We start from the raw sequence: 27,677 nt of genomic DNA on the forward strand, positions 1-27,677 counted from the left end.
ACACAAAACTTCTTCAAATGTTCCCAATTTTCCAGTAAAAAATATGACAAAGTCATCACTACAAATGTTTTTTTTTTTTTACTTATTTTTAACTAAAAGTTAAGCTAAAGTTAATCAGGCTTCAACTATATATTTTATGATTTAATAAAATATATAAAATATATTTGCATATAAGTTAGGTAAAGTTTACATTAATATTTTAGGTCAGTTTGATTGATGCAAGCTGAAATTACTAGAAAAGTTAATCTGATTCAATAAAAAAATAAATAAGTCAGCAACAAAAAAAATCCTGGTTGCCTTAAAATTTTAAGCTGAATCAAATTAAACGCATGAGTCCATTGAACATATATTATAATAAACTGATTAAACAGGGTTTTTACAGGTTTCATCAAGACAAACTTAATATTTTCTAATACATTTAAAGACAATTTGAAGACCACAATGGTTGAAATTTCAGACTTAAACAAGGTTAAACACTAAAGATTTTTTTATAGCCATGTTAAAACTTAAAAGATCCCATTAAAACAAATGTTATTGTAAGGAAGATTAATAAACCATGTTAATATGTAAATAGATAGCAAATAAATAAACATTTTTTTTTTACTTTTATTAAAATGTATAGTTAGTGATTGAATGGGTGTTGGCCCAATTGGGTAACTACAAGGACATAAAAGAATTAAGACCAGTTTTAAACCAATTAGATTTTTAAAATTTAAGACATTTTAGGACTTTTTAAGACCCCGCAGATACTGTACCCTGTTAAAACAGCTTGTGCAATTTTTAAAATCAAGTTAGAACATGATTACCTTGGTTTAAGTTATAATGACCTAAAAATTATTTGCTGTCAGGATTAATTGATCATAGAATTTTTAACAGCGAATATTTTCACAGTTTAGGCAAATTTAACAACTAACTGAGCAGGAATCAAGCCTTTGTAAGTAAAAACAATGTTGATTAAAACCTTTTAAAACCTTTAAAACAAAAATTGTACCTTTTTTGCCAACCATACCCAATCTCCCTGGTCAATTTCACAAAAAAAAAAAAAAAAGAAAAAAAAAGAAACACAAACAAAAAAACCTCCTTTGTTTAACACTAACACTTCAGAGTATAAATAAACCCTTATTGGCTAAAAGTATGATCCACCATGACACAATTCTTTGAACAGCTCAAAAAGTGGGTTTAATCTTGTACAAAAATGTATGTATCAGAGAATAACTCTAAATTAAAATACAAACTCAATCTCGCCAAACAATGTAAGAGTCTTACAAACCAAATCAACAACAGCAGACAAAAAACCCCAACTAAATTATACCTTGCATTAACTCAGCACAAATGTCTTCTGTTGCGCTTATTTGTGTCATTTAATGCTGGGAAAAGTCATTCTAAAATGAATACTATAATCACAAATAGTCAACTGTAAAGAATAAAGTTGGTGATAAGTCTTTATGAGCACGATATACAAAAAAAGAAGAAGTAAAATTCAGTTATTTGAAAATATTTGCATCATATCTGCAAAATCGCCCCCATCGCCAACACTTCCTCCAACACAGCCTCCAGTGGGCTGGAAAACAAGTTCAGTGAACCCCACGCCGGATCTCTGATCAGTCTCTCTCTCTCATCCCACACATCCAATAAAAGCTTCTTTGTGTCCTGGAGGACTGCTGGACTGTTTTTTAGATCTAAAATTAAGTTAGCCTGTCAAATGACTTCACTTTACTGCGAAACAAAAAAAAAAAAAAGCTAGAATCCAGAATCAACAACAAAGTTTCTCAGTTGAAGTGGCTTACGACAGGCAGAAATGTAGACTGCGCAGTTGGGGATTTAAAGGACAGGTGTTTTATATTCTCACTCGAGTGCGTGTGTGTGTTTGTGTGTGTGTAATGTTTCTTTGGCAGAGAGGTGAGCGGCTTATCACGTAGTGAAGAGAGAGATTAGCAAGTATTCACTCGTTGGAACACGGGCCAGCTGGATGCTGCCTGTCCACCTTCTTACGTGTATGTGTGTGTATGTGTGTAATAGGAGACTGATAGCAACACCTTGTCACAGAAGTGCTAGTCTATGCTTATGGTGAACCGTCAGCGAATTCACCTACATGTCTTGAGCGAGAAAAGAGGTATATGGGGACAGCAAGAATACAAAGGAATAAACCTGAGAGCTGAAAGCAACAGAAAGGACTGTACACAAAGAGAAACATTCATGAGGGCACAAAAAAACACAAACTTCTGACAGCAATCACATGGTGTAACTGGAAAAATTGAACTCAAATGAAATAAACAGATAAGACATGGTGCAAGATTTTGACCAAAACAGTTTTGACAAAAACAAACATCTACCCAGTTGCTACCCAGTCTATGATTTATAAATTAGCAGTTCTCAAAATGTTTGACTCGTAAACGCAAAGTATGCTTAAGTAGTTAGTCAATACTATTACTGGAATTTATATAAAAACATATTTTTCAAAATTGTGCTAAGACAAGAATGGGTGATGTTGTTCATTGGTTTCTGGACAACTTTGATGAAAGGTTTTGATCCACTTCAAATGCTAACTACTGTAAATATTGAGTAAATAATAGACTTGATTAGCTGCTTACAAATCTGCGGACATCAGCGGGCACAAATTTCATTGATATTCAGCAACTTTTAAAAAGATTGGACTTTTTAAGTTTTTCTTCATGAAAACAAATCAATAAATTAGTTTATTATTTTAAAATGGAAAGAAATATCTGAAAAATGGTCATTTACAGAATAAAACAAAAATTACATTTTACTCAAACATGTAACTATATTGTGAATCCAGAAATATTGAAAAGTTTCAAGTGTTTTTTCAACTCTTATTTTTTGTGTGCTTAAAGCGTATTCTGTAAGATTCTGTTCATTTAATTATTTATACAGTTTTTACTTACTGGAGTCTCTTGGTTGAGAACTAGGCTATTGGTCTATTCAATGGATCAGTTATCACATTTTGTCTGCAAAAAAACACTTACAAAAAGACTATAAACGCTTATTAAGTGTTTTATCTGTCTTCAATCCTACCCCATTCTCCAAAGATTGTATTTATATATACAATATATAAATTGTGGCATCTTTCGAATAGAACTAAATCATTATTTAGTCTCCTCACGGACTAGATGTAATTTCGCGGGCATTTTAGGGCGTCTCCATTTCCGCTCAAAAGTATGGTTACATATAAACAAATGACACGCTGCTGGATACTATATCCACGGTAAATACCCTGCAGACAAGAATAATGAGGAAAATGTGTAGCAAAGGCAGAGAATACAGAGAAGGGGGCGAAATTCTCACCACAACACAAGCGCTCATCAAGCGTTAGCAGTTAAAGGCAAGCGGACGTAAGTGGGACAGAGGAGAAGAGCCCGCGCTGCCGCATCAAACTATCCCTCGCGCCCCGCAACACTGCACTTTAAGTGAATTACGTGTCCTGCGCGTGCTCTAATCTCATTTCGGCAACACATGCCACGTAACAAATCAAATTTGAAACAACCCAGATAGAGAGTTAGAGGGGGGAGAGAGGGGGGAGTCAGTCATTGCGCATTCCGATGGTTTAAAAGCAGAGACGGAGCGGCGCATGTTTTCAACACTGAGCTCCAGCCATTTCAGTCACATGTCTGTTACTCATGCACGAGCTGACACTGCGCTGCGGGATCGTATGCATTTAATATAAAGCACTGCTTCTGCTGTTTAACGCTCTGGAGCATGAACTCATAAATTATGGAGAGGTTTAAAACTATAGGCTGCTAATGCACTTTGAATACACCAGGCAACTCACACGTTTTCATTTCTGATCATACTGTCTCTGAAAGGAAATAATACAAGATAATTCCACAAACACAAATTGTTATATTTTATGTGGAGACTATTAGGAATATGAAGACTATTGTGAATGTTCTTGCACGTGCAACAGACGCGTTTTATAACGTCGATCCTAATAAAATATGAATGAATCTCAGATAAACAACTGACATTGTGTTCTGTCCTGTGATCATACCCAAGCCACACATGTTCACTTTTACCTGGCTTTCAAAGTTCTTTATATCGCATGCACTAATAAACAGTTAGCCTTAATGATGCACTGATATCACACCAGCATGGAGTTACACTAGATTCCACAATTCCGCCCATTGCGCTGCGTAAAACTCATGGAAAGCCATGACTCGGACCGTCCGATTACAGGGCACTCAATCCAACGTGTCTACTTCCACCGACGGCTCTGGGAATGAGCTCAGTTTAAAAGCAAAATCACATTAGCACCATCAGTCCCGTTATCTGATCGCTGATAACAGAGCGCGCGGCGCAAACACGCTACCGCGTGCCCTATTTGTCAACATACAAGATGACAGAAGAGAGCTGAGGAAGCAAAGAGATAAACAGCTAAACGCTTACATCCTCTCCCCGGCGCTGAGCAATCGTCCGTCCACCATCATCTCGGGCAAAAAATCCAGATTGTAAGACGAAGTCATGTTCAGGCTGACCGCGTTGTGCGCCGCTGACTGGATAAAAACGCCCGCCTTGCGAGCGAGCCTGCCTGCCGAGTTTGGGCGCGCGAGACGGAGAGGGACAGGTGCACTGACTGGACACACACACACACACACATACACACACTCACTGAGCTTGTCACATTCTTTTCCTCACACCCATTAGAGTGATTTTCCTCAACAATCCCTTGAAAAAAGCCCTTCTCCTCAGACAACTAGGGCTCCGGAGCGTCAAGCACCGGGAAGGGAGAGGCGTGGCTGCTCGCGCTGCTGCAGCGAGTTTTTAACCAATGCATCTCTGAGCCATATCAACCGGTCGACTGTGCATGAATGAAATGCCAGTAAGTCATTCTTTACTTTCAGGAAACACACACAAAAATAGATCTTTTGAAGAATGTTCATGCAGCACTAATCCCTGCAATGGAAGTGGATGCAGACTGGAGTTTTTAAAAAGTGGTTTAGTAATTTATAGCACACATACTATAATGTTTCCGAACGGTACTATAGTAAAGTCTAATATATCACAGTATTAACAATTTTGTTGAATGAATGCTTCCACATTCTTAAGTATTAACTAGTGAACTGATGAACTAATAAATACTGCATACTTTAGTTTTTACTACAGTGAACTGAGGTGTACTGTAGTATAATATATTTGTAGTAAACTTAGTATGGGCACTTAGTTTTGTTTGTTTGTTTCCTATAGCTGTTATGACAGCAACTATAGAAATATCACAACTGATTGTTTAACATAAAATGCAAAACAATATTTCAAAAACAACAAATGTTTATATGTTACTTTAACTCATTTTAAGATGTAACAGTTTTTTTTTTTTTTTTACAAAATGTATACAACAATGCAAACAAAATTGAACTGACTGATGTAAGTTGAGATGACAAGACTTTTTTTTTTTAGCTAAAAATGGATGTAAGCTTTTTTCCCTGTACTTTACAATAAATTATTATAGTAATTTGTTTATTTATTTATTACATAAATACTCTTAGGTACTTTGCGACTGCCTATATCAGGGGTGCCCAAACCTTTTCTTTTGAAGGGCCAAAAACCAATTTTGATAGAGGCTAGTGGGCCAAAGGTAAATATAGGTGGGCTAATTTACCAAGGGTAATTTCCTAATTTATTTAATAATATTTAAAAATGAATAGAAACAGTGTTTTATATTATTTAATACAGTTTTTGTTTTACATTTTATTATCAACTTATTACAGTAATAAAAAAAACAAACCAATTTATAACATAATTACTCTAGTTTTTGCCTTGATTTGCTTGTCGATGTCTTCAGCAGGGTCCTCTATCCTTTGAGTGACAGTGTTTACATTTTAAAAAGTCATTTACTTTTATTCGGAACATTCAATTTTATTTAGTATTTTTGTAGCTCACCAATAAGACAAACAAAAAAAGATTACATCAAATTAGAAATGACAATCTCTGAAATGTAATATATAATGTAATATGTAATATATATATATGTAATAATGTAATCTTCACATCTTAATTTAAATTTTATATATTGTATAAAATTTCCTCAATAATAATGTACATTTAAATATGAGGCATTTTTCATTTTCAGACCTTAATGTACTAACTGAATAATGTTTACATATATAAAACTCCTAGTTATTAATATTAATAAAGTTTAGACTTGGTCAAATGTGCTTGAGGGAAAAATATATAATGAGAATATTGGCTTGCATAATAATTATGCACTACTTTTTTTTGGAGTACTAAAACAAACTAATTTTGCCATATGTGCTTTTCTTGCTTATTATATAGGCGGGAAGTAAGTGATTTTGGAAGCAGCCCATATGAATGTCCTGAAAATACTGCCCTCAACAATAGCTCTAAAATAGCTTCATTATCTCTAGCCCCATTCACTTTCATTGTAGCCAGGACAAAATAACACTAACTGAGCAAAATGTCTTTGTTTTGTGTTCCACAGAGGAAAGAAAGAACGAAAAATAAAGCATTCTAGCTTCTAGGAACAACCCTGCATTTTCCCCATCACGTCTTCAGTATGAAAAGCAGCCCAGCATTGTTCGAAATATCGGTTATTACAGAGATAAATATACTATAATGAGCTTCAGCCTGAGCCAAAATCAGGTTGAGAGATGATAAAGCAACCTTTAGGTATTGTAGATTTATTGCATCAGTGTATTTACCGCATCGAACGCCGAATGCGATACGAGGCGCATCCCAGTTTTCCTGTGCTCATCCGTTCATGCGTATGAAAGAGCGCGCTTTCTTTTTGTTTTCCCCTCGTGTGCCCCCAGGGGAAGGGGGTCTCGAGCTGCGCTTCTACTGAGCACGTGCAGGAACTAGGTCATGGGAAACACTCATGCTTAATGCCTATATACACACACAAATGATGGGGAAGAAGAGGATGTTGTGCCTCGCATTCTGCAGTCTGACTCTATAAAATATAAAATAAATAAGAAAAAAACGATCTGGAGATATGCTGCTTGAATTAGGAACCATAAAAAAAAAACGCAAAGCCTTGCAGTTTATGCTTTTAAATTGTCCATGGTAATTAGACAACAAAATATTCAGCCAAAAGCTTCTGAACAAAACAAAAAAAATCCATAATGGGCCAAGCTTGTCCTTAAAGACTGTGCGCAATGAAGGATTTGAGCTGTCATTAAAAAGCAGTTGCATGGAATTAAAGTGCGATAACCAGCAACAAATAGCCAAATTAAAGCCGCAGAAAAGAGTTTCGAGAAACTGCGATGAACAAAACACGTGTTATGGTCTGTTATGACCTGTAGCCAGCAATGTGCTTGCATTTGCATGCATTCAAGGGAGGTGTTTGTGCATGCAAGGATGCACAATCAATATTTCCTTCTACTGTAACATTCATGAGAAAAACAGAAGACGAAACTAACCCCAGAGCCAGATCCTTAGAGACGGTTTAGATATAGACCGAGAGTTCTGTAATGATTTTACACAAATTATTATAATGTGCAAACTGATCCGGTGGGGTCAACTTTCCCTCAAAGAAACAAAGTTGTAAACAACGCCTCCAGCTTGGACAGTTCAGCAGAGGTGATTCATAAGATACCACATAAATACAGTAGATAATATATAACAATTCTGACGTTAATGCATTATATAATCAATATATGTAGGCCTAAACTCACAAACACACTGCCCACGCACCTAAAATATAAAAAAACACTTTAGACCAAATCACTTTTAGGACAAAAAGAAAAAAAAGAAATGCATTGTGACTTCTGGACGGCTTTACAAAACATCCCGCCTTTCTCGCACAAAGCGATATCTACTACCTTGAGCAAATATACCATTACATAATGGATTGTGCAATAAAGAAGCAATTTACGAATGCTCGGCATTGCTGTTCCGCATGTTATGGAGATGATGAATTCACCAAATGGGCTTCTATTTGGAGAAAAAAAAAAAAGAATTCAGCAGTAAACCCAAAGAGAGCCAGGCTTAGATGAAAGAAATAGGGGTGAGCGCTCAGGGAAGACTGCGAACACACAATACTAACCAAGAATCTTATTTGCTTGCGTACTGTATGATGTCAAATAGACATTTCTAAAGAATAGTTTTTGCTTCAAAGGTACATTTCCATACATCAATTTATACGAAACACTTTATTTTTAAGCTTTTTAACAGGATTGGTTCACCCAAAAGAGGAAAATGTGGTTACTACAGTAATTGCTCATCCTCATGTTCAATCCTGTAAGGCACATGATGCTTTAGAAGACATCCCAGCCTGATCTTACGAGAAATTGTAAGTATTTTTAGTGGATAATTCAAGTTCAGTCACACGAAAATGTACAATTTTAAAAAGCAGACGTGGCATCCAACCCCACCTCTAAACCCAACTGTCATTAGGTAATGAGCAAATCCTACTAAATTGTATGAATTAGATTGTACAAATTTATACAAATTAGCCACTAAATCTGAAAGTTACAAATTGCCATGAGATTGCGTTGAACATCCAATAGCTCTCTGTCCATACACAACAACAGTCACGAGACATTCAAAGTCAAGAAATAGAATTACAAATATTGTCAAAATGTTTTATTTGACTTCGCTGGTTGAACTGTAATCATACGAAGCTTCAAAAACACATTTAAAACTGTAAAAAGAACTTTTTTAAATTGGGTCCTCCACATAAGATCAGGGTGTGTGTTTACTACAGGCAATACAACCCTGGCGTTTTGCACTTCTGACTCTATTGGCAATTCGACATACTGATAAATGCACACCCTCACTTGTTATGTGAGAAAATATACAAACATAGTCATATTTACAGATTTACCCTTGCATAAAAAGTGTTCTTGGATCTTTGTATGATAACAGTTGGACCACTGAAGTCACATGGAATGTTTTGGCAATGTTTCTGGTTCCTTATCTAGTCTTCTAGTTTTAGATTTCATCTAAAATCTTTTAATTTGTGTTCTGATAAAGAACAAATGTCTCAGGGTTTTGGAGCGACATGAGAGTGAATAATTAATAATAGAATTTTCCGTTTCGGGTGAACTAATTCTTTAAGTGCTTTGCTATACTTTTCAAATATACTCAAGGCCACCAACTCGATGTTCAGTGATGGGAAGTTCAGATCATTTTACTGACTCAAAATAAATGAATCATTCATTTTGTTCAATTTGCCAAAATAACATTAAAATGTTATGAGTTGCCTCCAAACACATCTACTACTACTAAGAAAGAGAAGACAACTCTTTGTTGTTTACCTGGTATTTTTTCTATGATTTAGCCTGATCACCTCATCTGGCATGTCTTTAAATTTGAGTTGTTCATTCACCTGACACTGACAGTTTCAAATATGCTTAACCAATGCGTAAGATCAGAGCTTTTTCAGGCACTAAATGCGTATGATTGGTTTCTGTCTTTCACATGATGAATGAAGGACTCAAACCAAAACCTCGAGAGATTAACAGATTACATCTATTTCCGGCTCTGACTGCATATGATTGGCTTCTGTATTTCACATGATGAACGATCAACTCAAACAGAGGACTCGAGAAATGAACGGATCAAATCTTTTTCTAGCTCTGACTGCATATGATTGGGTTCTGTCTTTCACGTGATGAACGAACGACTCAAACTAAAACCTCGAGAGATTAGCGGATCAAATCTTTTTTCGGCTCTAACTGCATTTGATTGGCTTCTGTCTTTTCCGTGATGAAACTCAAAAACCTGATAGAGGACTCGAGAGATGAACTAATCTTTTCCTCAATCTGAACAAATGTGCGATTGCGCAAATGAACGAATCACTCACTGAAAAGACCCATTGTTTTCACATTAAAGATTCGTTCAAAATTAACAAATTATTCTGGAACGACCCATCACTATGGATGTTTGTAAACCTGACCTGACTGACATTGATGAGGGAAATCAATGTTTTTCCATTTCAGAACTCACTTTTCTGTAGTGAAAACACAGCGAATGGTTCTGTTTGACTCCGACATTCTTTACTTCTAGAGGGGCAACAGGGAAAGAAGTGATTTCTCAGGACAGCTGTTTTACTGATATCTGGGAGGTGGTAAAGACAATTTGCGTGTGGTAAAATTGGAGGCTCAAGCAGTTCAGGACAAGAACTCAGGCCACAGACCTTCGTGTCGCCCCCTGAACATCCTTCAATCTTTCTGCCTTCCTCTTCTATGTCCTTCTCTCGGGGTTAAGAAGTCTGATGAAAGCACTTAAGGGCTGATATAATTCTCTCTCACAGAAGATAATGGAATTTAGCCACAAGACGTCTTTCATATGAGTTCCCCTCATCTCTCGTCTCCTCTATCTCTCTCTCAACACTCTCAGGTCAAAGGTTTCCTTGTTCTTCCTCCTGCAGTTGTTATTGTTACCCTTTTACCTCTTCCTGTACCTTTCTTGTCATTTTTTTGGCTTTCCCTAACCTTCTCCTTAGAGACTTAACTTGATTTTTTTGCCACCAACCTGCTGAATGCATTACTATTTCCCTTTATTATTAAGAAGAGACAGAGATAGATATATAGAAAGAAAGAGCAGTGTTTTAAATCACAGAAGGCCAATGGAAACACACACACACACACACACACACACACACACACACACACACACACACACACACACACACACACACACACACACACACACACAAACAAACCCTTCATTTTATTCACCAAACCACACACAGTGTTCAGACAATTCTGAATCATCAGTCACCATACCTTCATATTACATATCTGCAGGTTCGAAAGTGATTCATATCATGATAACCTCCAGCAAATAGTTTATTATTTTAGCATAAATGCTCTGGGCTGAGCTTCTTGCATTCTAGTTATGCCTCATTTTGTTGGGGTCCTTGTTCTTTGTGTTCTGCTCCTCTCTCTCTCTCTCTCTCTCTCTCTCTCTTTCTCACACCTTCTCTCTCTCTCTGTACGTCTCTCCCCCTTGGGTCTGGACCCAGCTGGCCTATAACACGTATTGATTGACCACGTAGGAGGAGAGCAAGGAGACAAGAGAAAGAGAGAGAGAAAGCAAGGCCCGGCAGGCTGCAATGCACAGATATAAAAATAGTACACCAGGAGTTCAGAGAGAGAGAAAGAGAAAGCGATGGGGGCAGGGAAGGTAGATTTGTGAGGGATAAGACGAAGGAGAATACGTTAAAGATGGCAGATATGGGGCGGGAAAAAAGACGGCACATATTAAGGGTGGTCTTATAAAAAATTGAAGAAGCGTAGTGGCTGCAAAGGGAGGTGTTGGCGAGCTCCCTTGGGAAACTCCAAATGACAAATGTAGTCCTTGTCCTTTGCTGGTCTCAATGGTATCTTTGTAGGACGGAGATTTTGAAAGGAAGCCTGCCATAACTTCCCAAACTGCAGACATCCCTTATAGCACAAAAGATTCAAAATATGCCTCAATCTAGGTGCTTATACATAAAATTCAATGCATTTTCCAATAGAGATGGCAAAACTTCAAAAACACCATGCAAATGATAATTATTAACTTGTAAAAGAAAGATAAATTGGATTAGCGAATGTTTGTTTCTCTGTAGTTTAAAGTAGCTGGTGCATTTTTCTTAAATATGACAAACCATTAACGTTTTAAAATCACTCACCAGAAATTTAATTGCTATTTAATTGCTATTTAATTGTGTTAAACAGACATTTTTGGCTAAAACAAGGCTAGGTTTGGGCTGTCAGTGAAGATATAAACGTCTAACGATAGTCCAAGAATAGACTAGTTATCAAATAGACACACTTCACATTTGTTCTATTCCTATGTATTTGATTACTAGCCTATTTTTGGACAAACATTTTATGCTATTAGACTTTCAATGGCCAAATTAAGCCTTGGTTCAGTCAAGAGGTCCATGTTTAGACATCTATTAGACGTCTATTAAAATTCTTCTAAACACACACACTTACAAAATGCTTGCTGCGGTAGAGCAACAACAAAATTACATAAATTCATTTTCATAAACTTCAATAATTTTTAGCTAAATTGAAATTCAGCACCTCATGATTTAATAGTGTCCCTAAGCATGCAAGAATCTTAGGTTGGTTGGTAGAAGTGATATTATAAAACATGTGTAATTGATTGGTTGTACTTTAGGTTTATACAAAACATCTGCCAACTTTTTTAGATTTGAGTCACAATTTCAAAGTCCAGCCATATTTGAAACATTTACAATATGCATATTATACACTCACCAGGCCACTTTATTAGGTACACCTCTCCAACTGCTTGCAGGCGCAAATTTCTAATCAGCCAAACACATGGCAGCAACTCAATGCATTTAGGCATGTAAACATGGTCAAGATGATCTGCTGCATCAGAATGGAAAAGAAAGGTGATTTAAGTGACTTTGAACGTGGCATGGTTGTTGTTGCCTGACAGGCTGGTCTGAGTATTTCAGAAAATGCTGATCTACTGGGATTTTTATGCAAAACCATCTCTAGGGTTTCCAGAGAATGGTCAGAAAAAAAGAAAAAATATCCAGTGAGCGGCAGTTCTGTGGGTGCAAATTCCTTGTTGATGCCAGAGGTCAGAGGAGAATGGCAAGGCTGGTTCCAGCTGATAGAAAGGCAACAGTAACTCAAATAACCACTCGCTACAACCAAGGTATGACAACATGTTAAACCTTGATGTGGATGGGCTACAGCAGCAGAAGACTACACCGGGTGTGGGGGAAATTTTCTTGGCTCACTTTGGGCCCATTAGTAATAATTGAGTATCATGTCAAAGTCACAGCCAACCTGAGAATTGTTGCTGACCATGTCCATGCCTTTGCGACCACACTGTACCCATCTTCTGATAGTTACTTCCTGCAGGATAGCGCGTCATGTCAAAGTGCAAATCATCTCAAAGTGGTTTCTTGAACATGAAGATTAGTTCACTGTACTCAAATGACCTCCACAGTCACCAGAACTCAATCCAATAGAGCATTTTTGGGATGCTTTGGAACAGGAGATTCACATCATAGATGTTCAGCTGACAAATCTGCAGCCACTGTGTGATGCTATCATGTCAACATGGAGGAAAATCTCTGAGAAATATTTCCACTACCTTGTTGAACCTGTGCCACGAAGGTTTAAGGCAGCTCTGAAGGCAAAAGAGGGTCCAACCCGATGCTAGTAAGGTGTACCTAATAAAGTGGCCGGTGAATGTATATCAGTTGAGTAAATGCAGCCAAGTTTGTAGTGCTTGATATCGGTAAACAACTAAAGTTGCTCCCACATGTAAATAATATATGACAGTCTTTCTAACTGACAACAATTCTAAAAAATACAAACAAAAAAAAATCTCTACCTTCTGATGCATTTATATTGTTGCACACTGTTGCCAGGCCTAACATATAGCCGTGTGCATGCAGACGGACAGACGGGCTGTCAGCGGTCTGTCAGAGGAGTCTGTTTGGGCTCATGAATATTTGATTAACTCATGGATTATGTAAAGCAGTGAGTGTGCTCATTTGGGTGAGAGCACACACAGTATACACATTCTCTCAGTTATGGTCCGTTGGATATTAGAGATCCTAGATAAGCACACACAGACACGTGTGCACTGATGATCTAATGAATATGTCATTTTTGGCTATCTCAGATAAACCTTAATTCATTCATTTTCAGTGAAGAACACTATGAGAACTGTGTGGAGCTCTGATAATATGCATATGTGGAATCTGTGGATCCGGTTAAAGCTTTGAAATTCGGTGTATTGAAATATTTGGACTTTAGCAGTTAGACTGCATGCCATTTGGCTACTTTGTGGTCAACAGAAGAGTGAATTTGTACAAGTGTTGACTTTCTTGAGTCCACTAACTATTTGAACTGTCAACATGTTTTTAACTATCAATCTGAATAATAACACAGGTGGTTTAAAGCCACATTTGACAGTAACTCTATTACCCCCTCGAGGATTGTGGTTTGCTAGAGAGTGCATATGTGTAAGCCTGTCACTGTAATCTGGGATCACTAGCTTGTATAATCTACTACATTAACTCGACCCCTGTTGTTTATATTACAACCATGCCAACCAGTTGTAATGCTATTATGACATCACAGGACATCATATCAGCATATTGCACTGCACGGCAGCCTAAACTCCCCCATGCTACTGTTCTGTCATATTGATCTACAACAGAATCTGCCACCTAAATCATAAATCACCCAGCATTCAAATTAAAGTCCCATTTCTGCCTCTCGCTATCCCAGAACGCCAGTCTCAGAGTGATTCCTGCCCAGTGCAGTGAACCTTACTGGTTTAATTGAACAGGTCTTGGGTAGCGAAATTGGAGTTTAAATAAATTTGCCATTTCTCACCAAGTCCTACATTCATTAAGGAGGCTTTTTCTCCTTTCTTTTTTTTCTCAACCCACCCCCCCAATCCTTTGTTTCAACATCCCTCCCCCTTTCCCCTCATTAAAGCGGGACCCTGAGAGTGCTGGTCACTGCTTCTCATTTATTTTCATTTGAAACTCGCGCAGCTCCACTGAGCCACAGCTCGACGGTGGGCACCTAGGGACAGGTCATTCTCTCATAGTACAAAAAAAACCCACCCCAAAAAAAACCCATTTCTTAAACACACTTGCAAACATATCTCAGAATTCACATTGACAGAAGCTCTTCACCACAGTCACACACAGACACGACCGCCATCGCCTTGTTTTACCGCAATGAAAGGTTTTCCAAGCCACTAATTGCAGAGTGCAGACTCCAATGTTTGTAGCAGAAAGTCGGCAGTGCTGTATGAGTGGTTTTAGGAAGAAAGCATAAGCTTTTATGATACACCGTGAAGCGCAAACTGACCCGGTGTCATCCATGATTGCTTAACCCTTCAACTTCCACATTCAGCCTTTAAAAAAGCATTTAAATAGCTCTGTCAGCTAAAGTTCTCAAAAGAACACTCCTACAGGCTGTGCTAGATAATCTAGCTGCCTACACTTCTGGCCATCATGAATGAACATTTGAAGATGCCTATGGTGACTAAAAATGCTGTCGAAGCAGGCAGCCCATCAGCTTTTTGTCCAAAAATGATGTCTAGGCAAGAAGTTTATCAGTTTTTTTCTGAGAAATTATGTCTAGGTAGGCAGTTCTCTAGGCATAAAACAGTGATGTTCAATCTGATGGCTAGGTAGACAGCCCACATAAGTAGCATCACAACATATATATTTAAAAGATCTTCATTATCAATAATATTACCATCAATTGTAAATAAAGTAACTGCATTTCTAGATATCATTGGACACTCAGCACCAGAGAGATTAAAGCATAAATCGATGGGGCTCCTCAACAAATGAAGCATTGCATCAGTTGCCAGGGGCACATGCAATAGATTTATTTACAGTCCCGGCATGTGTGGTTTTCCCATGTATGTAGCCCTTCCTGTGGCACCCATAAATCATTTTCGTGTCCAATAACGGCAACTGTTATCAAGGCCATAGATTTAGCTCTATCTGAGTTGGGATTTGATTGCTAACATATGGTTAGATTCCTCTAATGAGCCTGCCTATACACACACTTGGGCATCTCTTGTACTGCACACTTCCATTTGACATTTCTCTATTGGAGGAGGCTGAGTTACGGCCAAGGTGCATGTGTGTAAGTGTATGTGTGTTACAGCAGAAGACCTGACCGCAGTCATTGGAGAGATTCATGTTCCTCTGGGGCTATTTTAAAAGCCATTGAGCACAAGCACAATGAATGAGTAAAAGGCCATAAATCTACTCTTTAAACCAACATGGACGCCTCTCTGGCCCAACTAATGCCCTCACACCCCATTACACTCCGCACATTAAACGCCTGCGTTATTAACCGCCCGTAACCCCGGGATAAAAACCAACCCGACACGGCCTGATTAGCACCCTTCTCCACTTTAAAAAAATGTCTAGAGACAGAGAGAAGAGAGAGGTAGAAAACACGCCACAAAGTGAGTGGCAGCCTCATTGTCGGGGCGTCCCATTGTTGAGAACGCTTTCAGCGCTACCCTCCCTCCATCTCTCCATCCCTCTCCAGACCCCTCCACCCCTCCAAATCCAATCGTCAGAGAGGCGTGCAAACAAAAGCAGACATCTTTCTAGCGGCGGGACGGGGCTTAACCCCTCCAGCTTGTCCCTCTCTTTGTTTAATGCGATTATTACATCCAAACAAACTCTGAATTTACATCTTCGCAAGTGTGTTTACACACTTAAATGTAGGCAAATTTACTCGCTCACTTTGTGGGACACATTAATACAGATTAAGACGGCAACTGCAATAAGTAAGAACAGTGATTTGCATTAACAGTTTTATTATCAGGAATGAATCTCTTTTCCATGCGTGCACACACACACACACACACATGCGATATCGTGTGCATGCACGCTCATCTTCAAACACTTCTCTATAGCTGTATCAACTCTTCAGCCTTCCGAGAGGCTAAAATTGAACAGCGGGGAAGAGAAACTAGAGAGGGAAACGTTGCAAGCTGCACAATTTAATGGTCGGCATGACAAGTGCAGGTGGTACGGCACAGGCAGGGTCCCGCAATTTGACAAAACCACAACTGCATACACACACAGCTCAAACGGCCTACAAGCGGCATGTCAATGAACCGCGCCAACAAATCTGCAGGGCTTCCATCAACCAAACATTCCTGTAACGACTCGTCGCATGCCTGCAGCTATGAGCGACAAACCTTTCAGAGCTAGTGTGTGTGTGCGTGTGTGTGTAAGCATGCATGTCTTTGTGTGCTGTCCAGGGACAGCTTTACCTCAGCAGTAGTTCCTCTGTGCTCCTCATGGAGACAGCGCTGTTCGCGGTGGATGGGTATCGCATGCTGTCCACACACACACTCGGCACAAAGCCCAGCTCAGACGAGTGCTCCAACATCGCCGTTACTCCGAACGCAAGCACGCACTACACACGCACACAATCCTTGTGCTTTCAGTTGTGGTGGGTGTACGCTGGCCCTTTCTCTAGCGTCTGAATCCTCTCTCTCTCTCTGTCTCTCTCTCGCAGTAACACTCCCACTCCCACCCATCCAGCCCTCACCAGCTCCCTCCTCCTTCCCCTTGTCCCTCCCTCCTCCTGTCTGATTCACTGGGCTGTGATAACCCTTTCTGACAGCTCATGTTGTTTTTGGGCCAGAGCTAGTGCTGTTAGCCTGGTGCTGGCTAGAATTGGGAAGCCCGCTGTTGTCCAGGATGCCCAACAACCCCGAGGACAGCTCATATCTCCATATATTCACATGAAAATAACGAATGAAGAAGCAGAGTTTGAACACCTTCAAGAACTAGCCTGGACTCTATGGCTGTTAACTTTGTTCTATCTGGAGAAAAGCCATCTTTGTCCAATTTTGTAGTCGTCAACATCAAAAGATTTGAAAAGGTGAGAAATGGGATATCCGTGTGTCTCTAAACAGACTAAAACAATTATCATTGTTTCTTGTTAATTAAATGCTGATGAATTAAAAGGTAGGGGAAACAGCCGAGTTGAATAAATCAAGAAGTTTGATAAAGGGGGTCATAAACTTCCCTTGTTGCTCCTGTGATTACTGTGAAGCAGTACTATACTTAGACAACTATATGTGAAATAAAATAAGCAAAAGTTGTGTGGTGTGACATTACTGGTGTAATCAATATAGTCAGCCACTTGTAGGGACAGTTTATACAATGTTTTCAGTTTCATACCAACTTGCATTGAGCCTATTTGTTTACACAACAACATTGCCACCATTATCATTTTTCATCTAAACCAGATATGCCGAAAGTAGGGCTCGCGGGCCAAAGTTGGCCCATTGTAACCTTTAATTCAGTCCACTGTCCCATCTGAGAAGATAGTGAGAACTAAATACCTTTTAAGGAGATCATAATTTCTAATTTGGCCTTTTTATGTTCGTTTGTTTTATTGCAGAGCTTCAAAAAAGCATGTTTCAATTAAATGTTGTCAATGAATCAGATTTTTTAAAATGTAAATAATATCAATCGACAGATAGAGGACTATGCAGAAGACATCGGTGAGCAAATCAATGCAAAAACTCATGTAACTCCATTCAGTTATGAATGAGATTGTTTTTGTTTTCACTGTAATAAGTTTATTATTAAAAAAAGCCAATTTCACACATGCGTAGTAGGTGTTTAGGGCACAGTAGATTAAAGGCAAGCACAATCAAAAATACAATGGTGGAGTACATGGGCATGAGTTTAAGAGTACATGAGCTTATGAGTACATAAGCATATACACAAACCACAAGCACTGTGCCACTAACGGCATTCTGTCACTTTCCTAGAGGTACCTTCAGCATTTTAGCATTTTCGCGAACATGTGTAAACGCAGATTGTTTTAAAATAGGTTGTGTAGATGTGATTTACTTTAGTATTTTTAATGCAAGGGGAAAATCGTTCACATTACAACTAAAAGTAGATAAGCATCTTATACACAAATCAAATAATAAATAGACACAAGCATTGTGACGATAACAGCAATTTGTCACTTTCTTAGAGGTGCTGTTAGCATTTTGGCATTTTCGTGAATATGTGTAAAGGCAGATTGTTTTAAAAAACGTTTAGTAGATGTGATTTTTTTAATGCAAGGGGAAAATCGTTCAGTTTTTGGATAAATCATTGTCATGGTAACATAGTCTTTTTAAAAATCGAGTGTTGAATTGTCCCTTGTTTGTAAACTAATCAACTTAATTGATAAAAGACGAAGTTTTAAGTAATGCACTTTAGCTACCTACGTAAATAAATTCCATCCACCCTTTCATGGGATCACAAGGAAGGCCATGTGTTTTGCCACACTTTGGCTCCGCACACCATCTTGTTATCTTCTGAACTATATTTATCATTTGGGCTGTGTCCGAAATCGCATACTTCCATACTATATAGTACACAGTATGCAAGTCGAGTAGTATGCCTGAATTCATAGAATTCGAAAAACAGTATGCGAGAGGTGCCCAGATGACCTACTACTCCCGGCGAGATTCTGAAGTGTGCATCTCATGTACGCTATGTTATCTCATGATGCACTGTGAGAAAATTCGTAAATGGGAGTGAAGTGACGCGGGTACAGTAGGTCATGTGATCATGACAAAATGGCGGATGTAGCATGTCAGAGTTCCATTCACAGTGTTCGGCACTCTGGTTATTTACCTACATGTGTGAATAAGTGTGTAGAGCTAAACTGGACGTGATGTAGAAGGGAGCATTACTACTACATACTACTACTGCAGTACTATAAAAAAATTAATTGGCACATTTAAAACCTGTCATTTCGACAGACTGACTTCAACATAAGCGGTTTTTTAGACTAACAATAAAGTTTTGAGTTCTGAAGCTTACAGGATATTTTCAGAATACAATGATCTCTTTAATGTCAAACGATCCAGGGAAATTTGATTTCTCAGTTCATGACCCCTTTAAAGGACCACTGATTTTCAATCATTTCTGTACTGCCACTGTGTTGATAGTACATGTAAATAAACACCGCATATTATAAAGTTTTTTTCCCAAGATTCCTGGACCCAGATATCCTTATCAACTTGTTTAAAAACAGTCAAACTTTTAAAATAACGATTTAGTTCATGTATTGACTAGCATGAACAAGCAATGAACCACATTTAATGAAAATAAAGTTGTTCATTGTTAGTTGTTAACTCACAGTGTATTAATGTTAACAAGCTTAAAATGTATGTCTGTTGCATAAAGAACACAAAATGGGAAGCTTCAAAAGTCATCATCATATTAGTTGAACTCCACAGAATATTCAGGAGATGTGTATGTCACATTCTTTATCAGTCCACCTGGAAACAAAGCCGTCGCATTTACAGCATTGACAATGAGTGCTTATCAGCATCAGCTAAACACTGGATTTTATTGTGCTTGACAACTGAACACAACGTTCCTCAATGAATAATTTATTATTTGATGCTGGTCTGTTATTGCAGAGGTGTTGACTTTATATTTGCATGCCCCTTAATCATGATTGGTAGTTTTACTTGTCAGTCAGGCAGCCCTCGGCCAATTAAAACTGCAAAAAGAGCCCAGGCCGACTGTTCTACTACCAGCTTGTAGGTCTGGTTGCTTGAGACTATCATTATACTATTGAATGCTTTATTGTGTCCTGTATAGCCTGCCAAAATTTGAACAAGGGCCAGGATAGGTTATGTGTCAATGCTGCTCTTGAACTTTTTTTTTCATCTTGGAAACAACAACAGAGGGTTTTTGAGGACCATTGTTTTGATAAATTAGTCCGACGATGGGAAAGCATAAAATCACCAGGGACGTGGATTAGTCTAAACGAGGGTTCTGAGTGTGAGCGTTATATGTGCAATTCTAAGAAGCCCATTTTTCCTCCCAGTGGGCACATTTTGTTAAAGAGTCACACTTATCTGAAAATAACCTCTTGTCATTGCTCTTTCTTTTCACCATCTGTTCCTACCCCTCCATCTCTCATTGGTTCCTACCCCTCCATCTCTCATCTCTCCATCTCTAGTCCAGATAAACACATTTACCTCGTCTCCCTTTAAATGTCTCCTCCTTTCACAAGTTTCTCACTCTCTCTCCCTCTCTTCCAAATGTCTTCCAGATCTGCCTGTTTAAAAATGCATTGTGTTTATTACGGCTCATGAAAGTTTCATCTGGAGAAAAACACATCAGAGGATCAAGGGCACAGATTCATTAAAGGGCAAACTTTTTTATGTCGCACCTTGCATGCTTGGCTATGATTGTTTATAACACTAGCAATAATTTGTTTACCAAAGCACCTGCGATCCTGAGTGTCCCCATTAAAGTAATAGTCCCCCCCAAATTGAAAATTACACCATAATTTGCTCATCCTCAAAATATATTCTGTGTAGATGACTTTTTTCTGTTATGCTGTGTTCACACTATTCGTGTATAAACGGATGCGTGAACATTTTCAGTTTGCTCAAAATTCATTTGAGTGTCAAATTCACTTCACAATAGCCTGATTTCAAGTGGGCGCCATTTAAAACAGCCAAATTGAGGTTGTGGTGGGAAGAAACTAGGAAGTATTGCTAGGACTCGAATAGGAATGTTGTGATGTCTTAAAAGCGAAGAGAAAGTGACACAAATGTATACTTGCACTGCCTTCTGGGTGACGTGAAGGTCCGTACTGAATGAATGGTGAAAATAAAAAGGGACCTTATTTTCAGCTTATGTTAAGGGAAATGGCACTAGTTAGCTAACGTTTTCTCTTCCAAACACACATTTTAGATGCCTTTTATCAAACTCAAGTTAATGAACGGATTCTTTCACTATATTAGCCTTGTCACAATACAAAATTTCAGAACTGAAATAAAAAAAAAACATCAATTACCCACTAACATTTAAGGCACTTTTGATGGCATTCTTAAACAGCACTGATTTGCCATAAAGTGTTCACGTGCTCAACCGAAATTATAGCGATTGGCCGTAAAGGTCATCAGTTCACCCACCACACTTCACAATGTTTACCAAGTGCAAACACAGACGAGTGATCCACTTGATGAATCGACTGATGTTTGTGGCTTTAAAACGCTCCGGTTTCCATGTATCTGTGTTTTCAATCTGTGAAGAGCGGTAAACTGGTGACCTTCATGGTCAATCACAGTCATTTCTGTTGAGCACTGGTGAATACTATGGCAAATCAACTGTTTAATAACGCACTCAGCGGCGCTTAAATGTTAGCCGGTAATGGTCGTTTTTAAAACTTTAGTACCAGGACAACACTATTACAGACGACATGTGGGTGCGCTACAGAGGACTGCATCGTTTTATCGCTCACCGTTTTACATAGGCTGAAGTAGAGAAGTGCCTCATGTTGTTTACCTGGTGCCATGAAATGAAGTCTAGAAGGACACTTAAGCGTATTACTCTTAAAAGAGATTGTGATTTTGTTTAATACCAGTTTGCTAAACTGTTGTCTGGTGTCGGCAAGAGGATTTCTCTTCGGGACACCAACAACAGCCACTATGTCATAATCACGAGAGCTCCTGATTAGTTAAAGCGGCACAATTGTCTGCTGAAAGTCAGATTTTGCAACAAATTTCACATAATTTGCATGTTAAACGAGTCAAACACACAAAATGCTCAACTTGCTCTGCTTCATTAATGCGAATCGCGTCACGCGTGCCTCCTCATTTGAGCAAATCGCGCCACAATATGTCTATTCATGTCTTTGCCTTGACTCAACATGTAAATCAGTTACAATTGACGCATCATCCACATCTGGTGTGAATGCACCATTGGACAAACTAAGTTGGATTAGCTTTAAATTAATTTTATTTTGAAATTCCATGCTATAGTTTAACATCCATTTTGTAGTTTAAACTCCATGCTGTAGCTTTTTGAGTAAGTTTAATGACAGATTTCTGCACTTTTTGAAGCTTAAAAAAAAGTCACTGTCTGACACCATTACACAGCATCGAAGACTCAGGATATAATCACTCTGACTGTGTTTCTGACATACAGTAAGTCACACAAGGATGGCTTGAAGTTGAGGAAAAAATAAGGGTAATTTTTAGGCTTTGGGTGAACTATTTCTTTAATGTCATAAAAGAGTAACTTCTTCAACAGATGCAGATCTCAACACATAAAAAAGAAAAGTTGTTTTCTTTTGATGCTGATCAGAATTACACTGGCTGTACTGATTCCATTACAGAAGTCATGCAAATAAAATTGGTCAGATGCGTGAAATAACCAGCTCCAAATGTCTCTCTGCTCCATCTGCCGCCTCCTTTGCTTTTTTCTCCATCTGTATTTGTCTACCGTCAGCCCTTCTGCCAGTCTCACATGAGCTAGTCAGAGTAAATGTAATGGTTGTCCAGCAGCGAGTGTTTCTGACTGACAGGCATATAGTCGGATGTGGGCAGGAAACTTAACGGCTAGACGAAAATGCCAAATGTATTACAGATCAATTCTAATTCATGCTGTTTTTTCATTGCGATTCGCAAAAGCCTTTTGTGTTCCGGGGGGGTATTTTTTGGCATTTGTTTCGCAACAAGAATATCTACGTGTTTGTCTGCGTGAGGGTTGAAGTCAAGCTGTTGCTGACAGCGAAAGAGAAAATATACGCCAGACGTGATCACTGCTTTCTTATGATCTCTGGCAATGGCATTTGATTAGCTGAGTCTGAAGCAGATGCCTGATCACACTCAATTGGTTGAGTCCATAGGGCCCATTATGAGCGATTAGTGCAATATTAAGGCAAGAGAAGAGACAAGAAGAGATGAAAAAAAAAGTAACCAGATGAGATTAACAAAATGAGATGAGATAAACAAACAATAAAGGAAAAAGAAAAGAAAAAAGAAAGAAACTGAAAAACAGTAACGTAACCGATCAAATAAGATAAGACAAGGAGAATTTATTAGAACAAATAAGAATAAATAAATAAATAAATAAATATGATCTAAAATCAGTATTTTATGCAACAATTATTATCATTAAAATTAATATTACATGTAAAAGAAAATACAAAGAAACAAGATGGCAAAAAGAGACATGGTTAAAGAAAAGGAGAATCAAAATGTGATAAAAACAGAGATGAGAAGTATTGAAAAAAGAATTAGACTAGAAAGAGCAGAGAAGAAATGAGACAAGACAAAAAGTGAACAGATGAGACGAGACAAAAAAAAGTATGAAGAGATGGAAAGTAAAGAGGCCAAATGGAGGAGGTTCATTCTTTATCCTCTCATTGCAGAAGCTCTGTTTAACTGTTTTCTCGCTAGTGAAGCATTCAGTTTTTCCACTTACAAAGTCCGCCATGTAAATAGCAAATGCGCCATGGTGCGACGCAGCCGACTCTTAAAGGGAATGGGATATGACACTCGGATTGGTTTAATGCACGTTATGCTCAAAACCCACCCATAACTCATTAAGAGAATAAGCACAACCCTGCTATACCATGCACCAAAGTACAAAGCTAATTTTTCCATCCTCAAAATAGCAAAAGTGAATTTAGACATGCCATTAATGCTTTTGCACCATGTGCTTTAGACTTTGTGCCTAAATCGTTAAAATAGAGGCCAAAATGAGAAGAGAAGAGACAAGCTGAGAGCAATAAAAAACATGAGAGGTAAAAAAAGACGCTGACAAAAGAAGAGAGGAGAGTTACGACAAAAAGAATAAGATTAAATTAGATGAAACAACATGAGATAAAATGAGAAGAAACCAGATGAGACAAAAACAAATGATGAGAGAAATAAACAAGACATGGACAAAAGAAGAAAGGAGAGCAGAGGCAAAAAAAATACAAATTGGTTAAATTAGACAACATGAGATAAAATGAGAAAAGACAGGATGAGACAAAAACAAGTTATAAGAGTAACAGTAAACAAGACGTGGACAAAAGAAGAGAGGAGAGACCAATAGGAAATAAGAATGGAAGAGGAGAAATAAAATGAGAAGAGGAGATATGAGTTAAGAAAAGACAATAAAAAAAAGTTAAAAAAAAAAGTATGTTTGAGGGAGATGGGGTGAGAGAGATGCATGTACAGACAATGCCCTGGGACAATGTGTGCAAACACACACACACAGACACACACAGGACACACACAAAGCCAAAGCAGGCCGATTATAAAATCATGTACAGTCCATCGCACAAACATAACGTTCTCTGTCAAGTCCTTGTATTGCATTTACAGTTTAATGAAATGACCTAGTTAGAGAATCTTCTTCCTCTGTGCTTCCTTGAATTATTCCCTCTCTCTCAATCCTCCATTCCATTTTATCCCTATGACACCATACCATTCTTTTCCTCCAGTGTTTAAAGCCCACTATCTCTCTCTCTCTCTCTCTCTCTCTCTCTCTCTCTCTCTCTCTTTGTTATTCACACATCTTCTCTTACGCCTAATTGTTTTGTCTATAACTCTGATTAAAAAGGTCAATGCTGAGACACTCCTAGGCATGACAACCCATCCCGAACATTCACAATGCGATTAGTTACTAGGTTGGGGGATTTCATCTCCAGCTCACAAAAAAAATGTCCAGGTAAAATCTAGGTTTATTGTCCCCCCAGGAGCTTCAGAATACAGTCTTAGCGGGCACACAGGACACATCCTCGAGCTCGAAAACAGAATTGAGCAGAACACAAGGGCTTTGAGATGTGTTTTTAACAACTAGGCAAGTCGCCAGTTATCGATAAGTGCAATATTAAGAAGACGCAAGACATTTCTACAATGACACAAGATCAATTTTAACTTAGTCTCAGCTTCACTCGCAGTTCCTAGCACTATTCGAAGTCATTGAGTCTATTATTACTGTGTAATAATAGTGTAATAAGCAGAAAAACTGTCATTTGTCGATTTTTGCGTCACACATATAGTGTCATCCTGTTAAAGTGGATTGTTATTGGATGGAATAAGATAAGAGATGGTCATTATGGCTAAATCAGCCCTAAAAACTGGGATTTTGATTCTGTTATAAAGAAATTGTATTCCCTAAATATCATTATGTGGGTGTTTTGATATGAGTTTGCTTTGTTTGTATATACTTAGTCATTTGTGTGAGTCAGTAATAATGCATTGCAATTAATGTTGTTTCTATCCAAGACTGTAAAATCCATTGTAAATATGCTGACCCTTTTGTGATAGACTTGGTTGTTATGTATTTTTGTATGCAATTTTTTTTTTATTATATTGACCAGTATATATGTAGTAGGCCCACATGAAGTCTGCAGATTTTCACAGATTTTCAGCCCATCATTGAGTCTAAATTTATTTACTTGTGTAAATGTGTGTAAATTTATATTATCTAGTTTTTAAACAAATTTCAGTATTGTTATTGAGTTTGTAAGTAATATTTTCTATCTTTTAGTAAATATATTACATGAGAGTCCTGCTTTGCTTACCAAACAAGTTGATCTAACTGGGTTTGCAATGTAAACATTAAATAAAAGTTAAAAAGGTATTATTTTTGTGCCATATATTAAGTTTTTAGTTATGATACTCCCAAAATCATTCTGCATAAATCCGCAGATGCAAAATTCTGTGCAGGAATAACAAAAATGTCAGCAGATTCTGTCTGGCCCTATTTATGAGGCATGACAACCCACCCTGTTTGTAGCAAATAAATTTCTGTTTAAAGCAAATAACATCCCGCATATTATGTTAATTTCTATTTGCATATTTCTGATTATTGATAGCAACCTGTACAGTATATTCATCTACTTTTGAATATCTGATTCTAGTTAATACTTAAAACTTGCATATTATGCTAAATCAACCTTAAAATTTGATTTATAATGTTATTGTACAATGTATACACTTTTATGGATCTATGTTTAACTTTTTTTAAATTAACACACAAATGTTTTGTTCTTTTTAATTTTTATTTATTTATCATTTAATACCCAAGACATTTTATTTTATTCTATTGTGCTGATACTGTTACAACTGCAGTGTGCTTCTCAATTCTTATATCATTTGAGCATTTCTTAAAATGTTATTACAGAATGTGTATGATCATTATAAGACTACAAAGATACGATTTGACATGCAATGGGGCTGTGATTTTTAATGGTGCATTTCTGCCACCATTAATAGTGACACTTTGCAAGTGAGTGTGCGAGTGTTTCTTTAAGCAGGTCAGGCTGACGCAATTCACAGAGGTTCTGCCTTTATTATTAAATGTTATCGAACCTTAAAAAGATGAAATATCAAAGAAATATCCCAGCGGGTGGAGAAAGGGACAGCGAGAGTGAAATGTAAGGCGTTTTGTCTGAATATGAGAGTTCTTGAGCTAACATTAATAAAAAAAGGATTACGTGACGTCAGTACTGTGTCGTCTCACCTATTCAAAACAGCATTTGACTCTCTTTGACCATCACTCCAGGATTATTTTACCTCATTCCAGTCCCAAAAAGCTCTTGTTTCTATCAAAATGTGGTCCACGTGGGACCATCAAAAAAAAATAAAAAAAGGAAGACCTTCAATTCATTCCCCTTCTCTCCCGTTCTGCAGGAGGAATGCACCAAAACACAGATGAATAATTTAGATTTTTTCTTTTTTTTTTCCTAAAGAAAAGGTTTGACGCAGCAGTTTGGAAGAAAGAGCTGCTATAAAACATGCATGGGATACACGAGTCCACAATCAGATTGCTGATATGAAGAATTAATCTTATCTTAAAACACACGGCAGGACCAGATGAAAGCGCGCCGGTGAATTGTTCTTAAGTCTGGATAACCCTATTAAGGGGATGAGATGAGATAGATCTCCTATTATTCCTGTGACACCGTTATTACGGCCAATCGAATGCAAGCGGTAGCTCTTTTTTAATTCTGAGATGACCAATCAGCAGAGATTAAAGACACAAAAGGCCCAATTGGTGAATGGAAGTTAGAGTGAAGCGTTCGAAGAGCTATAATGTCAGCGTGACTATTCATGATGTGCAGGTCGTGGAGGATCAAAGGTTTGGCAGGAACTGTGTGTGTGAGTGAGTATGTGTGTGTGTGTGTGTGTGTGTGTGTGTGTGTGTGTGTGTGTGTGTGAATGTGTGCGTGTACTGGTTTTGGTGGTTTACAAGGACACACATTTATGTATTGACATCGAAGTGACCTAGTTGTTCTCTGTTGAGATGGTTTATGATGACATCTTGTGCCCTTGTAATTCAAAACACTTAAAATTCATAGTTAATGGGGTCTTTAAACATCAAAAATTTTCCACAAGCTGGGTTTAAAGGTTGCGTTTAGTGTAGGGGTGGCGTAGGGCCGATTTAATAAGTT

At 37.9% G+C, this 27,677-nt stretch overlaps 1 protein-coding gene across 50 annotated transcripts in view; it reads right to left on the minus strand.

Annotated features, from left to right (window-relative positions):
- celf2 (cugbp, Elav-like family member 2) overlaps positions 1-27,677 on the minus strand; it is a 430,922-nt gene that overhangs the window by 131,293 nt on the left and 271,952 nt on the right. For 16 of the 50 annotated variants that reach the window (XM_073945703.1, XM_073945701.1, XM_073945688.1 and 13 more), the window contains exon 1: positions 16,729-16,942. The exons of 22 other annotated variants lie outside the window; for them this stretch is intronic. In XM_073945703.1, the coding sequence (XP_073801804.1) occupies positions 16,729-16,847 (119 nt within the window). In that variant the 5' untranslated portion in view covers positions 16,848-16,942. Of the gene's footprint in view, positions 1-4,401; positions 4,740-16,728; positions 16,943-27,677 lie in introns of those variants that run through there. 12 more of the 50 variants (XM_073945707.1, XM_073945705.1, XM_073945692.1 and 9 more) reach the window with 1 other exon arrangement.

Source organism: Danio rerio, chromosome 4, assembly GCF_049306965.1.
Source record: "Danio rerio strain Tuebingen ecotype United States chromosome 4, GRCz12tu, whole genome shotgun sequence".
In the NCBI taxonomy this organism is placed as follows: domain Eukaryota; kingdom Metazoa; phylum Chordata; class Actinopteri; order Cypriniformes; family Danionidae; genus Danio; species Danio rerio.